This window comes from Salmo trutta, chromosome 2 (assembly GCF_901001165.1).
Source record: "Salmo trutta chromosome 2, fSalTru1.1, whole genome shotgun sequence".
NCBI lineage: Eukaryota > Metazoa > Chordata > Actinopteri > Salmoniformes > Salmonidae > Salmo > Salmo trutta.
Genome location: NC_042958.1, coordinates 56,610,261 through 56,630,071, shown reverse-complemented (window position 1 = coordinate 56,630,071; position 19,811 = coordinate 56,610,261). Strand labels below are relative to the sequence as shown.

General features: G+C 40.4%; 1 protein-coding gene across 4 annotated transcripts in view; it reads right to left on the bottom strand.

The window, feature by feature from the left end:
* The window catches only part of LOC115158049 (vesicle transport through interaction with t-SNAREs homolog 1A), a 183,908-nt gene that overhangs the window by 155,919 nt on the left and 8,178 nt on the right, over nt 1-19,811 (bottom strand). For all 4 annotated transcript variants that reach the window (XM_029706534.1, XM_029706553.1, XM_029706543.1 and 1 more), the window contains exons 3-4: nt 19,243-19,353; nt 4,295-4,372 (exon numbers count right to left, since the gene is read on the bottom strand). In XM_029706534.1, the coding sequence (XP_029562394.1) occupies nt 4,295-4,372; nt 19,243-19,353 (189 nt within the window). The remainder of the gene's footprint in view (nt 1-4,294; nt 4,373-19,242; nt 19,354-19,811) is intronic.

The following is a 19,811-nucleotide window of genomic DNA, read 5'->3' as shown; positions in this document are numbered from 1 at the left end:
GAATCCCTCAATGTGCCAGAATGAAATAAAAGGAGTTAAATAAAATATACCTAAAAGTAAAAAAGATTTATTTGTGTGTGTGCTGAGAGTTGCATTTTAGGGAGCATCTGGCCTTGGGGAACCCGGACAGCAACAGACAGGCTAACAAACGTTTTTTTTTTGTAGTTTTTTTAACATTGCAAAGAAATAGGATTTTCTTCCCTCTTTCTCTCGGTGAGAAAAAGGGCCACTTTGCAGCCTGGAAACTGTCCATTATTTCGAAGGTCACAACCGCCTGCGTTGAATGCCTTATTGAGGGGGCCAAAGTTTAAAACTACACATGTGGCTATTTAGGGTTTGAACAGGCCAGCCGGAGCCGCCGATCACACGCCGCAGCCCTGCCGTCCAATTCAATGAGGACCAAACAAAAGTTGTTCTATCTTATTTGTGCTGCTTGGCCGATTGAAAGTCCTCATGGAGCATTTGCTGAAACTATACGAGGTTTTTTTGCTTGATGTTCTCTTTTTTTCTCCATATAGATGTATTTTTCTTTGGCATCCATTCTTTTAAAACGTAACCCACAACGCTAGCTTTGCTCCAGAGAAAGTGGTAAACACAATATTGTAAATGTTATAATTACGCCTCCGTGAATGCCTTTCCTCATTTCTTTTTAATGCCAGCCAGTATTCAAAATTACACTGCTGCAATTTTTCTGTTATGATAATCAGCAGATTTTTCAAACAAAGATTTTTTTCATTCAATACGGAATTTGATACAAGTGGTAATCTGCTTCCTTTGTAGCCTGTAAAATCTGGTCTATGCCGGCTCAAACCAGCACAATCTCTTGTGGCCAAGCCTTCTGCTGTGACTGAAATCGAAACTATTCCGTAGAGTGTTCATGTGCGAAAAATGTGTGTGCGCTAGCTACTATGTGTGTGGTAGACCGTGTGTGCGTCTCTGAGTGTGTGAATTGCATGCCGAGTGAGAAAGAATGGGGGGGGGGGGCTGTGCAACGGTAGACTACCACGTTATTTAAAAAAAAAGAGTGATAACGCCATTTTGGTCTCTGCCCGCGTACAGATAACGAATAAATGCCCAACTCTATTAAATCGTCCTTTAGCCATTATCGCAGGGCCAACACGTCATTTTTAGAACTTATGACAGCTCCCTATGTACTTAGCTAGAAAACCTTGCCATGTAACGAACAGATTTGCGACTGGTAATGATCTGCTCAGCCAGGGCTATATGAAATGATCCTGACCTCTTTCAGATCGTCAGGAATTAAATTGACCGACTTGCCCCAGCTCCCCCATCTTTTCCCCATCCTCTCTTTCGCTCCCGCCTCGTTCAATAAAAAAAATAAACTGAAGTTCCGAGCACTCCACTCACAGCAAGACCAAGTCGTGTGTTATCTCCACAAGTTTTTAAAATAGAAATGAGATAAATATTTTCATTTTAAAAACTATGTGGGTGTGTGAGTGTGAGAAAAATTATTTTGTTTTACAATGTACAAACATTAAAATTCTTATAGACTCAACTTATAAAGTACAAATATTATGCTTTGAGCATTTAAGGTTCTGAAGCAACTACTGAAGGCATATATATATATATATATATATATACACACACAGTGCCTATAGAAAGTTTACACAGCCTTCAACTTTTCACATTTTGCTGCCTTAAAATTTAAATCTACGCAACCTACTCCATATTTCCAAAGTGAAAGAAAATTCGAAATGTTTTCTATAAATAACAAAACATTAAAAAAAACTGAAATATTACCCCCCTGAATTCATACTTGGTGGAAGCACCTTTGGCAGTCATCCTTTTGTAACCTTTTCATTAAGATTATTTGCACAACTCTTAGGGCAACATCCATATTTTTTCAAAATTGCTCAGGCTCAGTACATTTTGGTTGAAGATCATTGACGGAGAGCAATATTTAAACCTTGTCTCAGATTTTTCTTAAGCAGATTTAAGTCAGGTCTGAGACTAGACCACTCAGGAACACCCAGCACCTCTTAGAAAGCCATTCTGGTGTATCTTTTGCATAACTGTCCCACAGAAAAATAAAACCCTATAATACAGCAAATAAAGTACCTTTTTGGCCTAAATGAAAAACTGCAGGTTTGGGTCAAACCCAACACAGAACAACACAGAGAGAAACTTCTATTTTCAAGTAGTGTGGCGGCAGCATCATGTTATGGGGATGCTTGTCATTGGCCGGGACAGAGGAGTTTGTCAAGATCAAAATAAATATCACACGTAAAAATGTTAGGGTTAAGGGTTAGGTTTAAAATAAAGATATTATGACTTTGTGGCTGTGCTAGCTAGTGACCACTATGCAGAGCTGCCTCCAGGTCAAGATTAATGATAATAAAATGCCAACCTGCCATTTATTTTGGAATAACTTGTAGTTTCTATTAAATTTTCATTTGCTTATATACATGTATAATGTTTAACTAGATGTGGACTTTTTTCTCTGGTTCAAGGACAATTTGTCTCCCCTTGCTTTCCAGTCGTCCTTGTGTTGGGGATATTGAATCACTTGAGAAAAATGGAAGGTGAATGAGAAAACAGACAAGTGTATTAGAATTAAAACTACAACAAACATTCTGTAGACCTTAAGTTCTCTTGACATGTCAGCCTCTACAAAAACTCTGAATTTTTCAAGTGCTTGAATGCTGGACAAATTCAATTACCTTAAAAATGTATATTTAAAATAATAATAATAATAATATAATTGTTAAACAGAGCAGCATAAGACTGAAAACATCTTAAAATGCATGCATCTTAAATTGTACTTCTAGATTAACTCATCGGTCTGCGCGTTTCCATTCTTTAAACAAATTATTTTCCTATGATAAATATTCTTAGGTTTATGAATAATTATTTAAATAATGGGGTTCATCATCAATTGTATTTAATGAAAGGGAAATATATATATTTGAAATGTGGGTCGTATTTTTTTCCCCTTTTGCCTTTGAAAAGATTTTGATAGGAAGCATCACTGTCTTGAATGTGACAGTTCTGGCAGCAAATCCACTTCCAACTTCTGTATAAAATGTCAGAGTTACTTTACGCATCTCACTAATTTGCAGGGAATATGCATATGAATGTATAATATCGGATGGCGATACATACGGAATGTTTGTAAAATGTGCAGTTCACGGGTCATCACTAAAATGGTTATAAGGAAGCAATAAAAACCTGTACTTTATTTAGTTCTGCTCAGATCATCTAACTGTACTTACAAAGTACTGAGGGACTAAATGTGCAAGAGTATGTATTTCTCCCTCTGTTTATGTGTATGACTGAGACACACAGCAACTATTGCAAAGTTGACAAGATAATATAGAATGTCAAAAATACGCTGGTCAGTGTTGTGAGTTGCAGCTGTGCAGGTAAGCGTTAGGCAGCGCGTCTCGAGTGTTAAAAAGACGGTTTGTGTAGCTGTTGATGGCCTGCTTTTTTGATGCAGCACTTCAGACATAATTCCAAACAACACAAGTTTAAAGAACATGTGGCATATTTTGGGCAATTAAGATCACTATTTCAGATGCTTGTTTTCTCCTTTCTCGTATTCAAAATGAATGAATCAAAACAGTTTTTGAAGGGATTGTTCATTTCCCATGTTCACTGCATTGTCTTAGCATTTTGGGACAATGGAAGAAATATGGCTAATTAGCTTTTTATCTGTTGTTTATAAACCAAACTTAATCATAGTTGTGATAAAACATCAATAACATTTCAATGTTCATTACAAAATTCAACATACGTCTTTTCATGAATTTAATTATATTTTCAACTATAGAATTACGATCTTTCATCAAACATTAAATGATATTTTCAATATTACTGAACAAAGGTTGTATAGCGACAAGTAGCCAGTAAAATAGCAAACATTTCAGTGACGTTTTGACACTAATGCTTATAAACAAACACTGAACCTAGGAATCCTATTTATTCTGATTGTCCGTGTTGTGTGGTTACCACAATTGTGTTTAAAGGTGAGTGTGTGTGTGCGGAGGATTTAGAGGATAAGTACACAGACGGCTGGAGAACAGCTGTGTGTGTGTGTGTGTGTGTGTGTGTGTGTGTGTGTGTGTATGTGGGGGGGGGGCACAATATGGCACTGGAGCCCATTCAGACCCTGGGCAGCTTTGCATTAAACAGTGTTCCTTCCACATGACTTGTTGCCAATGCTGCAGTGGCCCTGGTGGCCCTGGGAGAGGCCCCGTGAGGCACTGACCCTTCCTCACCCGGGGACCAGCCACCCATACTAGGGACTGGCGGGGCCTGATTAGCACCTTACCTGACTCTCAGAGGAGCCAGCGTCTTCCCCCAGGAGCTCGTTCCGCACCTCATCACTGTAGGCGATACGTGACCTTTTCTGCAAGGGGAGGAGGAAGACAGAAGGGAGAAAGAGAAAACAGAGGAGAGAAAACAAGCCTTAGTGGAGTTGTCTTGGAAAAACATAACAGCTATTTCTTAAGCACGAGAGCCCCCTAATGGACCAGAATGTCAAAAAAGCACATGCACCTGCTGTGTGTGTGTGTGTGTGTGTGTGTGTGTGTGTGTGTGTGTGTGTGTGTGTGTGTGTGTGTGTGGAGGTGATCTTGTACCACTGAAATTGTAGAGATGCCCCCCTTTCCACACTTAAATCAACACAATCTGAAGAATAAAACCAACTACGGCACTGGGGCAGGGAGATGTATAAGGAAAGTATCACTTGTCAACGCTAAATCTTTTCTGGGGGCTGCCACTGCTGTCAGCACAGTGCAGTGGCAGGCTCTGTGATAAGGCAGATCCTGGGACTTAGACAGGGAATAATTCATCACCCATCGGCGTTCCATCAGATTTGAGCTCTCTCTCGCTCTCCCCTTGCACCCCTTCAGACGGGGTGGGGGAGGAACGCCATGTCCAAAAAAGACAAACATTCCCGACACGCACATTTCCACACGCACTCTTCAGTGTGTGCCACCTCTGACGCTGAAGGACCAGGCGCTGTGAAGCGCTTGTTTACAGACACTAAAAGAAAAACGCACTCTCTTCAAATGCCCTCCAAACTAAATGCACACCAGCGGAAAGAGAGACTGTTCTCAGAACGCCCTGACAGGAGTTCTATGTGGGCCGTGGGAGGAGAGCAAAATCAAATACACTAGGAAATATTGAGCTGAAAATAACATATTGGTACATATAAGATCTTTGGGGATTCCTGCTTTCACCACATGTACAAGAATTTTCACATTTATTTCATCCATTTTTTTTAGAATTTGTATTTAGAAGTTCAATGATGTTTCTAATGTTCATGTCCAACAGTATGTTTTATCAAAGAAATATCTCTTACCGTTCCTTGAAATAATTGATTTGCCTTGTTAAATAAAAAGGTTAAATAAAAAAAATTCTAAATAAATTTAAAAAAGTACGGAAAAATATATAAATGTGTGACACCCCCTGTGTTTTTTTCCTTCCTAGTAAACTTGACCAGTGAGCGGACAGCCACCAACAGACCATCAGGAAAGTGATTTGTCTTGCTATTGTGACAGTGAGGGCCACAGCCTGAGGAGTAATTACCGAGTTGTCTGGGAATCTGAGTGACCAGGGTGACAAGCGAGGAGAAAATAAAATACATTTGATAAAGAGAAGCAGCCAAACAAACACAGTCTCTAAAGGCATCAACTGAGCCACGGGGACCTGCGCGAACCGCCAAAGGAATGACTGCGGGGAAGAGCGGATATTACTGTGACCAAATCAAAAACACAGCGCCGACATAGCATACGCACAAACACAATGGAATGCCTAAACAATCCGAATCATACAACGTTCATCATTTACATCATCGTGTTAAAACACATCAGTATCTATTGTATACTTCATGTGTCGTGAACAATCTATTATTGATCAAACTAAATCAGACACATCATTAAGAGATTTTGGATAGGATTACATCTACTTTTAACAGGAAGTATAATTAACCCTTTCTTAAGAATTGACAGGTTACAGGTTGTGACAAAGGTGTGGGTTTTTCAGTTGTTAGTGTGAGTACAAAGACAATAAAACATCAACCGGTACGTGTCGTAGAGTCGTGTTCTGCCGGGATAACACCCACATGTCATTTTACAGGAGCATCATCTTAAAGAGCCGCAGTGTAACTTAGGGGAATGACGGGTTGCTAGTAATTGAGACTAGATGCCTGGGAGAAGGCTTGATTTTAGTACGCAGAGACTGATGTCTTCTTCAAACCCGCACAGTTTTGGGGGCATTTCTAAATAGCTGTTTGTTGCCGCCAAGAGTATCAACAGCTTCCGCGGTGAACGCAACGCAAATGAAACATGAAAATAAAAAGAACTCAGAATACTACTGAACCAGAGGTTGTTGCTGCTCCCTACCCATTTACTTGTGGTTTTGAATTCCCCCTCTGGAAAACAAACCATAACCCTTAGAGTGATTATTCCCTGTTCATTTGATGTAAAACAAGAGCAGCTGTGCAATATTGACTGCCTCACCCATTGATAGACTTTGATTACCGGTTGGGGTGTTTTGCAAAATTAAAATATATATATATAATAAAAAGAAAAGGATATATTCTTCATTTGATAATATTGTGTTATATAATGTGGCTTATGTCCCACTAGTGAGAATAATGGATTGAAGATCTTTATATTTGATCAGGGTAGATCAGAATCTGTAATAACTCGGGTTATTTCCCCCAAAAAATCTCAAAATGGTCTAAATATATGTATTGAAATAAAAAGAAAGAAAAAAATAAGTTGATTAAGACAATATGTTGATTGAAAGTCTCTCATTCTAGTTTATGCGTGTTGAAGATTAAAATGTCTAAAGCAACATGAAAACAGGCGAGGAGGAGCACTTCCATAAGATACCTTATTGCCATAGAGAAAAGAAGAGATGAGATCTTTTTTGAATCCTTTTGAAAGGTTTCTCTTTTGTCACTTTTTCTAATCTTGGGTGAGAATTTGCTTCTATTGCCGGAAGCACAAAAAAAATAAAAAATAAGTACAAAGATCCATCTGAACTTTATGCAAAGTGTTCCGTCTGCCTTTAAACTCAACACGGCTCGTCAAATGTGAGACGGATGTACTGGTGTTCTGTCAGAAACACACGTGTCTCACCTCTTGACGTCGACGTGAGAAGAAGAGTTTCTTCAGCCCATCAAAACGTAATTATATATGCATAATAACTCCTATTACTGTAAGATATGCTAATCTAGAACAACACATAAGCTGGAAATTATATTCATGAAATTCTGAAAAAAATATGAACATGTTCTCTTTAGGTACATGCATGAATGTCTAGATATTTACTAATATATATCATTACTTTTAAGTAAAAAAGGGGAAAACAATCATTCTGAATAAACAAAATCACAAACAACAACCTACATAAAACATGCAGTAGACAATCATTTAAACACCCTTGCTTTATAGACCCAATGGACATTAGTCACTTTTAAAAATGTCTTCAAAAGTTCTCCTTTTAAAACTAAAATCAGAATAATTTAAAGCAAATTAACTGATCTTTATTGTAAACACGTTTTTTTGGGGCCTCCCAAATGCCCTCCCCTCTCTATGCCTGTTGCCACAAGCAACGCAGGGACATGCAAATAATTGTGGTTCCTGGAAAGCTGAAAAATGTAAACAGTTCATTAGATGGGATATAAAAGGCGTAAAAATACCCAGAGGAAGAGTGTAATGAGGGGCCCTGAAGTTACTCTGCAGATGCTTTTCCCTCCACTTTTCCCCCTCTTTATTGTCACCCCGAGCACACGGCTGGTGGCATGGCGTGAAGAGTAATTAACGATATTTAATTTACAAAAGCGTGCTTCATTACATCTTTCTCACCAGTAGGAGAGCGGCTGGCCATTTTTTAAATATATATTTTTTAACTTAATGGCACTTTTGTCACGACTCGACGTCTCAGCTTCAAATTGGCATTTAACCTTTCATTTGCTACTAATCAGCTCCACATCCTGTTGAAGAGGAAGTGGCTTGGAATAAAACATTTTACAGTCTTAAAAGTATATTTACTCAAAAATATATATAATAACCCTAAATTATTATTACAGTACTGTCATTAATATCCTATTAAAACATGAATAAATCATGGCTACAAACTGGACAAAAACACTACACAAGTGCACAAAAACATGACATCACTTCCTAGTTCCTGTCACTGTGTCCCTATGATATGCTCCCAGGTGATGTTGTGGACCGGTGACAGTGGTTCTGTTCTAGTTCCCCCAGCAGTGGGGGCAGAGGTGGTGGAGGGTGGCGTGGCGTTAAAAGGAAGCCCTTTAAGCAGGCAGAAGTATCACAACAGCGGCTTCGATAATGCATCTCATCCTGGCAGGGGGTTAACACACTTCAACTGGCACAAAGAACAGCTCTCGCACACAAACACACAACTGTTGTTTTCACATCTCCTCCTCTCTTTTAAGACAAACAAATTGGCAGAGGTTGTTCAATTAACTAAGTGCTTCTTTTTTGTGTTAGATACATCATCAGATAAAGGAAAGCGGCGACAATTGTGATGGAGGGGTTTTCTGTGCCTTCGTTTTGTTTCTGCTCTTTAGTGTCATCAAATCCACTACTCTTGTCTATCACCAGAGACTGTGTACTTGTGAGTGTTTATGTGGAATAAAGGGCCTTGTGTGGGTGTGTGTGTGTGAAAAATCTCCTTTGTCTGTACGTGTGTGTGTGAAAAATCTCCTTTGTCTGTACGGGCATGGGCGCGTGTTTGTGTGTTCACTGGCCTGTGTGTGTATGTGTGTGTGTGTGTGTGTGTTCTCCTCCTAATATGACTCCAACAGTAGTGGGGAAGCCAAGCCTTAGAAACCAGCATGGAGCCTCTCATTAACGCACAGGTTGGTGCTTTTGTGGCTTGAACACAGACAAGGCATTATGTTTCACAGCTATAAAAGACTAAAGGAGTCTCAAATGAGCTCCAATAGAAAAAAGACACAATCTCAAATGATCAAGGAAAACAAGACAATAGTGGAAGTATAACACATTTAAACTGGGCTGGCGGTGGAGGAATTGTCCCATATGACAACGGACACTCAATCTATTTCAAAGGGCCTTCATGTCATCTCAGCAAGAAATAATAGTGTGTCCATAAATACTAATACAATCGACATGTAAAGAAAAATGGGTCAAAATCACACTTAATAACGTTGATTATATAAATGATCTGTACTTAACCCAGCAAAACGATACAATATTGATAGAACATAGTATTACATCATGTTATAGGTCATTACATATTGTGCTGTGCAAATGTGATCTCAGGGGATAGCCTTTCTTTAACGGTACATTGTTATGTTGGGGATGGGTCCTTCCTCCACGACTGTAATACGTGTGCTAGACTTCCCTGTCAAAGTCGTTTCTATTGTTAAGTAGAGCTGAGATCCGTCAATAAGCCTAACGACTGTACCCGCAAAGCAAGTGGGCGAGCGAGAGAGGAGAGAAAGGATCGCAACTGAACTCTAAACAATAGAGCGAATTCCAGGGGCTTTGATTGAAGAATTTCCATATACTTTTTGCTGGCCGGGGGAATCGTCTCAAATGGTTATTTCTTTAAGGCATGAGGGCCGATTAAACCCAATATTAAAATATGGAAGCAGTTCTAATGAAAAATCAAAGGCCTGGTTTCCTCTCTCTCTCTCTATTTATTTTCCCCCCATTCTCTCTCCTTCTCCCAGTGCATGAATCCCGGGCTGTATGAGGGGAGAGAAAAGCCGGGGCCCGGGCATCGGCGGTGCAAACACACAGACAGCGGTGCAGAAATCAATAGAGGAGAGCCGTCGGGGAGGCAGCCGGGCGAGAGGAACCAGAGCGGGGCCCACTCGGATCACAACGCTGGCTTCTGGCGTGCAGTGGGGAATAAAGGGGGGCTCCCCAGGTCAGCGCCAGAGAAAAAGGTGAGATTAGAGGGAAGTGGAGGAGGGATTTCGGGACGCGGGAGGGGTGATGAGGTAGTGCATGTATGGGGAGGTAGTTGGGGGAGGCGTACGGTGCGGGATACCTGGTGAGCTAGGGACCAATCGGCCCATTAGCCTGTGGCTACCTACATATGGTTCACTGAACCCTCCACTGAGAATAACTTGCTTTTTTTGCGCAAATGTCTCTTTTTTTTTTTTTTAAAGAAGACCTTCACTTTTAACCCTTTCTCCGCTTTGGAGAGGGTTCTCTTTTGACCTCGATTTATGATTCATCTTTGTTTGATGTCTATTCTCAGAGTGTTATCTAAAAGTGTTGAAAGCTAGACACAAAGGAAGAGATTTGGACCCATAATATATTGTTGTAGACAAAATGTGTGTGCGCGTGTCCGTCCAACTGCGTCCGTCTATGGAAATGCATAGAAGACTACCGTCCCCTGTCCCTCGCCTTTCTTAGGAGTAACGTGACCATTGTCTGAACTGAATGCCTCCCTCATTACCATAAGAACAGAGCATCAGGCATAGAGGCTTAGACACATCATTAACGCTATATATCTATTTAGAAACTGGCTGGTTTGAGCCCTGAACGCTGATTGGCTGACAGCCGTGGTATATCAGACCATATACCACAGGTATGACAAAACATGTATTTTTACTGCTCTAATTATGTTGGTAATTAGTTTCTAATAGCAATATGGCACCTCAGGGTTTGTGTTACATGGCCAATATAACATGGCCATGTACCCCGTGCACCCCGTGTTGCGCATAAGAACAGCCTTCAGCCGTGGTATATTGGCCATATACACCACACCTCCTCGTTCCTAATGCAGAGGAGGTACCTTCCAGCAGAGCCAATCCAACATGTTCCCTTGTGAACTTCCCTAGACACTTACCGGCTCCATGGGAGAGTACAGGTCCTGTGTTGGAATTCAGAGCAGTTGTCCAAACTATGAGAAACAGCCAATTGGAGGGCCGACGAGGGTCTTGTACACCTCTCTCACATGGAACCCGACAACAACGTCAGATACTCACCCCTAGAGTATGTGCTGTTAAGTTCTCCAGGGCTAGTCTAAGGGCTAAAAACATACTCAGCAGATACACAGCTCAAGCGATATCAATACCTGTCCCAGGTATGTTTTGTGTAACTGCTGCATTAGATAGTGGTTGGCAGGTGGAGAATGCAGTAATTCCCTATGGATATACTGACTTAATCTATTCCACATGTATTACAATGTACTTACACATATGAAACCATCCTGAGAGCCGAAAGCCATCATGAAGTGATTTACCCATAAGTCTATACTTCATTTCACAGTCCACTATTTACCCAGTATTAACTTAGATCAAATCAAAGTTTATTTGTCACGTGCGCCGAATACAACAGGTGTAGACCTTACAGTGAAATGCTTACTTACAGGCTCTAACCAATACTACACTTAATAATCACACTTTGGCTTCTATGGAATTCAATAAACAAACACCACTTTGTACCATTTGGGACTGGTTCTTGAATTATTTGTACCAGGAAGTATACATTACAAAATAACTTTTTATGAAGTAAACACCCGCTGAAACAGGACTGTAAAATAAAGTAATAGCATGATTTCTGATTTAAAAATCACATTTTGAATGCAGCACAAAGACGTCCAATTCCAATTTTACCTACCATCTGATGTCAATAGGTTGTTAAAGATGTACACACAAAAAAGTACAAATCAGTATGCATCAAAAGTCTAACTGTGGGTGTGAGTTGATGCGCTGATAAAGGCCGGGGATAAATGAATAAATCCTTAAATTCATCCTCTACACTCCAGTGTAATTCTGATCAAGGACACAGCGAGATTCCTCTGCAGGCTTCAGAACCAGCCGAGAAACTAAACAATTGTCGGTCGCAAAGACCAAAAGCAGTTTGTTTTTCTTTTTGCACGCTCCTCATTTAGAAGCGCTTAAGCCAGAGAAAGGGAAATGCAATTGGATAGGGGGAAACTTAGTTTCCATTTACAGATTTCATCCCAGGGTAAACACATTGAGCTAACTGGGGAAAACCCACTGAGTGTCAGGGAAAACTGGGGATGTCAAAGTTCTCCCTCTCTAGGCTCGTTTTGGTTAAAAAGGCATAGGCCAAGAGCAACAAAAAAGACAGAGGAAAAACACAAGCCCACTAGATGAATTCATAATGCATTTCATAAATACTTCATGACTTTTATATACTTAAGCCAGTCTGACAAATTTAAAAGAAATCAGTGTCACCTATTCTGGTCCCGCTTGTCAGTCAATGCATCACTTGGGTGCGGGTGTCACATGTCACTTCTGGTTTACACTGGTTTGTGGGACAGGCTGGGGGCTCTGAAACAGGGGGGGGGGGGGGGGCAGTACTGGGAGGAGGGGGAAGGGTACTATTATATTCACATTTCTCTGCCCCCCCCCACCCACTATCTTCCGACTCCTCTCAGTCAAGTCACTCAATCAATCACATAGGCCCCTGAGGACAGAGAGGACCTGCGAGGCCCTTACTTCAGGCAGACAAATCCAGGTACTGATCACTGTCTGTGGGAGGGTGACTTACTCCACTTTGGAGAGGATCCCAAGATAAGCAAAAGGAAATGATCATGTCATTGAATACACAGACAACCAGTCCTATTCACACACATAATATACGTGCCATTACAAATATTTGTAATGGAATTTAGGAATGCATGTTCCTGTTAAAATACCCATTGATCGTCTCAGAACAGTGGATTCCTCTTAGAAGAATCCCACTCATCAGTGACTAATTAAAACAGATTCATTACAAATGTTTCTATCACTTATGTCGTTTTTGACCACAGTGATTGGCTGACTATCACGCGCTCAGAGAACACTGTACTGCCATTACTCGATGCTTGAGTTCCTGCGTCTCCTGGAAGGAAAAGCATCGCCGTTGGAGTAACCGGAACCATCTTCTCCTTCTGGTGACTCAGTCCTTCACCCGTTCCACCACCACCCTTACATCTAAACCATAAACACACTCTTCCAACAGGGAGACTATAGATGCTGATCCATTACAGGATGCGAGCCCCATCGTTGTGTCTAAAATAACACAAGTATTTTCAACTGCCAATCCACAAGAAGCTCGGGGAAGAGCTGCTGTGTAGAACATCTTCAAAATAAAAGGCGGAATTCATAAGCTGAGAAAAATATATAGATTTGTTTACATCTTAAATCTGCGCTGGGCTCCGAGGAAAGAGAGAAAATAATCCCCTCAATCCGGGCGATTTCCATAAGAAATCTGATCTTTTTAATCTGGGTGTGAGACTGGACTTTGGCGCTATTGATGGCTTGTTAAACAACCGAACATATAAACCATCATCTGCATTAACTCCTTAGTGGTACACAACGAAGACTCAAATGTTTTATGACGACAAGCGCAGACGAGCCAATTTAAGGAGATTTATAGTGTCTAACATCCAGCTAATGTTGGTCTGTCATGTTTTGTTTGTAGAAGTCGCTGTAATGGAGGATAGGGGGCAAATGACACAGAACCTCCAAGCTGGATTACAATGGCACTGTGCCATAACCAGCGCTAAGTACAGTGCTCATAGAATATCCCGTCAAACCTATATGAAATACGCTAATTATGAAGCATCTTCCATTCAAAGTGAAGAATTCTGGATGACGCTTTGAAAGGACAGCAGGACATTCCAATAATGTCCTTACAAAAACTTTGGTGACAGTTTTTTCTCCCTTAGATTCCCAACTGAGCCCATCAAAAACTTCAGGAGAACTATGTATCAAAAGGTTCTAGTCTCCACGACCGTGACTTGAACAAATATCTCAATCACACTCTATGGAAAGTATCATGGACAAGTTTATAAGTATCCCTCATTCAGAAAAAAAGGATATTAGCCAATTTTATTCAGGCTGTACATGTAATAAACAGACAAAATTCACGTATTTTAAAAGTTTCCAAATGAAAGTGAATTTATAAAACAAACAATCATGAATGACCTTTGAGAAACAGCTCAGTGCTGCTGGGTTTGGAACTGAAATAAAGTTAGTGATTGCTTATGCGAGACTTTAGGCAGTTCCGATTCTGTCGACAGACCTATCGAGGCGTCTTGAACTATGCTCAGTGATACACAATGGACAGTACAGAGAGGAATTTGCCAATTTTTTTATCCATTTTAGATCAAGGCCAAATCATTTCCAAGTTGCCATAGTTTGTCGAGCGTTTTATCTGAGGCATTTTCCCCTTTACAGAATAGGCTATACCAAAAGGGCCCAAGGTGCTCATTGCATAGCTACAGCACTCAATATTTGCCCTAACAGAAAGCATCTTCATTAAATAATTTTTTTCCCCACTTAAAAGTTCATTAATAATCACGTAAGAGACTATGAAATATGAAAAAGCTGTTACGCATTTGGGATTGGTGCAGAAGGCGGCTCTTAATTCCATTCATCCGACTATCAGGTGAATAATCTGTTCAATATTTCAAGGCTAGTTGACTCGATATACGCTTTGGGAATGCGTTAATTATCTCTCTGGATAGAAACTGGAAACCATTGAGTCTAAAGGTGTTTGTCACGATCGACCTACACTCTGTGTGTCATAATCTGGGCAGGAAAACCAGATCTTATCGTCGTGCCTCCTCACTTTAAAATCCACCGCGAAGGAACTGTTTGGCTTTCCACTTCAACTGTAATTGAGTGAATTAATACAAAAATGTATATGTCCAATATCTTCGTTATTGTCACTGTGAACAGAATTACAGCTTTCAATAGACATTAAATAGTCATTCATTAAGAACTATAATTTATCTGTGGCAAGTCATTTTTGTTGGTGTTGAACAAAATCTATTTATGTCCTCACAAAACATGTAAAGTATTATGCTTTTCAATAATTCCGACAAAATATAATTTGCAGCATTCATACCATTGATACTGTCTTGACTGTGCACCCTGCAGAAATTGACATTGAGGTTTAAAAAATGCTTGAATCATTCTATAATTGTTAACAGCTGTTGTTCAACCAAGATGAACTTTATCAAAAGCATATTTTGTAAACCAAAGAGCTTGAATTAATTTCACTACACCTACCATTTGAACCAGAATTGTCCTTCAATTTCACTACTGAAACATAATATAGCAAGCAAACTTTTCTACAGTTCACAAGCGGAATAGAACGAACTAACATTCTAAGAATAACAGTCAATGTGTGAGGAAAATGTAGATAAAACGAATAGCTGCCTAGGTTAGGAAATAACATTTTTCGACGTTTGGAGACAATTTTCTAAGGGGTGAAAATACACACCGGCAGACAGACACACACACAGTTCTGTCCAAAGAACAGCTAAGAGTCTAGGACCTGCACGTCAACAAACTGTTCACTACTTCCATCTCCACAGACGTTTCACAGACGAGACAAGGTCAGAGGCAGCCACAGTGATAAGAAGCAGCTCTTTTAGCAGGTCTCCATAAATCCAGGAGAAGCTCTTCTGATCGGCATGTGTGCTTATCAACATCACCTCCACCAGATAACTTGGCCCGAATTCTTTGAACAATATCGCCATCTGGTGTCAGCTAAGAGGGAAGACAGCTTCGAGTAAATTCATGTTGGACACCTTGGCCCACTGAAATCGCCAAAAAAGGTAGAAAAGCTATATATTCTCAATTTATATTCTGAAACATAAAGCTTGACACTCAAGCGTTGTCAAGCTTTTACTCTGTTTATAGGCTACTTCTGAGTCATTTTAAAACAGTCCCTTTTCAAGGGAAAACACTCAAATATCTACACAAAGGTTTATAAATGTATTATGCCCATCTCTCAGTTGTCACCAATAGCCCATGCAGTCTGAGCACAGCCAAAATGGATGTCGAGTGTATTTACAGTGCCTTCAGAAAGTATTCACAGCCCCTGTCCTTTTCCACATTTTGTTGCGTTCCAGCTAGTGAATTTCAAAACACAGATTTAACCAGAGGTTTTCCAATGCCTGGCAAAGTAGGGCACCAAACAGACATTGAATATCCTTTTGAGCATGGTGAAGTTATTAATTAGACTTTGGATGGTGTATCAATACACCCAGTCACTACAACACGAGGCCAATGGTGACTTTAAAAGAGTTTAATGGCTGTGATAGGAGACAACTGAGGATGGTTCAACAAATATTGTAGTGACTCAAAAATACTAACCTAATTGACAGAGTGAAAAGAAAGAAGCCTGTACAGAATAAAAACATTCCAAAACACACCGCAAAAAAAATGTGTCAAAGTAATTAACTTTTTGTCCTGAATACAAACTGTTATATTTGAGGCAAATCCAATACAAAACATTACTGAGTACCACTCTCCATATTTAAGCATAGTGGTGGCTGCATCATGTTATGGGTATGCTTATAATTGTTAAGGACTGGGGAGTTTTTCAGGATAAAAAAAACAACAAAAAAAACAGAATGGAGCTAAGCACAGGCAAAATTCTAGAGGAAAATCTGTCTGCTTTCCACCAGACACTGGGAGATGAATTCACCTTTCAGCAGGACAATAACTTAAAACACAAGGCCAAATATACACCGGAGTTGCTTACCAAGAAGATGGTGAATGTTCCTGAGTGGCCAAGTTACAGTTTAGACTAAAATCTATGGAAAGACCTGAAAACGGTTTCCTAGCAATGATCAACAACCAATTTGACAGAGCTTGAAGAATTTTGAAAATAATAATGTGCAAATGTTGAACAATCCAGGTGTGGAAAGCTCTTAAAGAGACATAACCAGAAAGACTCACAGCTGTAATCGCTGCCAAAAGTGATTCTGACATGTATTGAATCAGGGGTGTCAATACTTAAGTAAATGAGATAGTTCTAAAAACATGTTCACTGTCATTATGGGGTATTGTGAGAGAGAAAAAAATCAATTTTGAATTCATGCTGTAACACAACAAAATGTAGAATAAGTCAAGGGATATGAATATTTTCTGAAGGCACTGCCTCCACAGACGTCTGTGGACCTAACCTCCCGGTGGTGGGACAAACTTTGGAGATACCTTTGAAGATGGTCTTGTTTACCCGATAAGTTTCATTAAATTAAGCCTCCATTATGCCTCTCTTGTGCCTGATCAAAGGCATCGCTAAGAGGCATGTCATTCTGTTTCCCTGACTTGAACGCATCCCCTCTATCAAACGGAAGGGGGGTTTGGTTGAGCCAGCCTCCCCTTTGGCTGATGCAAGGCCCCTCAGCAGGGGTCCTCTAGCTTTAAGACCCCTCTATTATCAAAATGAAGCCGACAAACAGCAAACAAATCACAAATGCACCTTCGGGATGACTGTCTGATAACGTGCTCTCCCTCTTTTTTTTTTTCATCCGTCTGGATGGCCGGGTTATTGGGGTTCAGGCTTGGCCCCGTCTGGCATAGACAAGTCTGGCATAGACAAGTGGGGCTCAATCTGGCACATTGGTGGCGTGAAGACTTCAAACCGCAGCTGGACGAGAGGATGGTGTTTAAGAGGGAAACACTCCAGGGAAGCACAACAAAGACTGTGCTTTTTTATAAAAAAATTGAGAAGGCACCTTTTAGAGCAGGGTGCCCGAATATGGCCTGCAGGAGTGAGAGAGAAGTGAGAGGCCGGGCCAGGCTGAAGCATTTTGCACTTTTGAGGACGAATCAGCAGCTTTGGGAGAAGTCAGCAGCTTTACCAGGAAGTTGAAAGGGAGCCTGGGTGAAAGTGGGCAGAGGTCCCACTTTAAATGCACATCACCTTTGCCCTAAAAAATTAAAACTTTAAGAGCAAAACAAATAGTTTATCAACATAACAGGGTCTCACACAGGCTGAGGTGGACACAGCTCTCCAATCGTAAGTGAACCAAGATGAAAAGCAATACTAAAGTTGGTTTGTTCTAGTCTATCCACAATTATTAAAAAGCACCTAAATGAATTGTGCTTGGTAGTAGACCAGCCTTAATCTGACTCCACTATGATACTAAAATGATCACACTGTACAGGTTTCTGGTAGAGGCAAAGTTGTCAGAACGGTCAGTGACTAGGCCTATATATTGTCCTCTTTTAAGGGTACGTGACTCATTTTTAAAAAATACATCCAAAATGGCCTTTCTCCATTCTCTGCTCCTTCATTCTTAATGTATGAGAATGTCAGCTATTTAAGAAGGTGGCATCTAATAGCATGCGCTCAAAATAGCATAGCACAGACAAAAATGTGAGGAATGCGACTTAGCCGTAATATCCGACACAGCAGGTGTTAATTGCTTGATAATTAACCACGGCAAGTGTCGAGACAGGAGAAGCTAAAGATTAATCATCAGCCAATTAAATGCCCATGGCGAGGAAAGCGAGCTCTCTTAAAGACTAGAGAGATCTCCTATGTAATCTGAGCTACCAGACTTTCAGGAGAGGAGCCACAGATCACTGGCACCTGTAATTTCCCAGTGTTTGCTTGTTTGTTTGTTGATTATAATTATTTCGGGTCACGTTGGTCAATGCTTCAAACGTGACGCCTCCCGTTTATCTTTACATTTGAATGAAAAATGCTAAATATCCGCACAAGTATCTGTTCAGGGGCAGAACGACAGATTTGTACCTTGTCAGCTTGGGATTCAAACTTGCAACCTTTTGGTTACTAGTCCAACGCTCTAACCACTAGGCTACCCTGCCGCCACATAAAAACCATACAAATCCTTAAAGTAAAGCCAAGAGGGGCCTTAATACAATTTCTGTGTCTAATGGGATTAATGTTTGAAAGTAAAACAGGGAGCCTTTATGGGTTAAGAGCAAGTGACTTTAAAAGTTAAAACACTTCACTCATTAAGGTTTGATATGTGTACGGCGGCGGGTTCTAGACAGACAGGCGCGGTTTATAAATAACTAAACAAGGCCATGTTCTGAAGCATCAACACAAGCCCACACTCCTACGGATGCTACTTGGGCTTTCAAAAACAGACCAACATTTTTTTTGCCACAGTGGACATGCCAATGACCTTCAGTTTCAGTCCGAGTGCGTGTGTTTCGGAAAGAGCCTGTGTTAGAAGGTGTACGTATGCTCAGAACTATACCTGTGTATATTCTGCGTACATTTTGGCGTTCACTTACAGTACACACACAAGCACACAGAAACACATGCTTACGTGTGTGCAAGTACACGCGAGAGGATCATTCTTGCCATACCAAAAGGTCAAACGACCATCAGTAGGCGTCAATGTTCCATTGAGCAAGGCACGTAACCCTAATTTGCTCCAGGGGCGCCTTACTATAATGGCTGACCCTGTACAACAACACAGTTATTCACTAAGACAAATGAGGTGTTATGGCGGGGTACTCACAAAGTCTTTCTCCAGCTTCTCCATCTCCCCCTTGTAGCTCTTCAGTCTGCTCTGGTACATGCCTCTGATCTGGATGGGGAGCTCACGCACCTCCAGATCCATCTGCTCCATCTAGGTCCAGCAATCAACCAGTTCATTCACCATTCAATGATTTAAAAAACAACAACATTATATTGGCAAAATTCACTAGAACATAGGTCTAAACTATGCAATTATAGCTGGGTAGCCTAAAATTGTGGAAATATGTCAAAACAGATTTACAATGAAAGATTGTTAAACTCAACTTATTGTACACTTTACTGTTAAGTAAGTAGTCTATTTAGTATGTAGTGATTACACTGTAAGCAACATTTTATGTAAAGTGTTGAATTTAATGTACAGTGCATTCGGAAAGTATTCAGACCACTAGAATTTTTTTAATTTGTGTTACGTTACAGCCTTATTCTAAAATGGATTTAATATATATATATATATATATATATATACACACACACACACATAGACAGGTGTGTGCCTTTCCAAATCACATCCAACCAATTGAATTTACCACAGGTGGACTCCAATCAAGT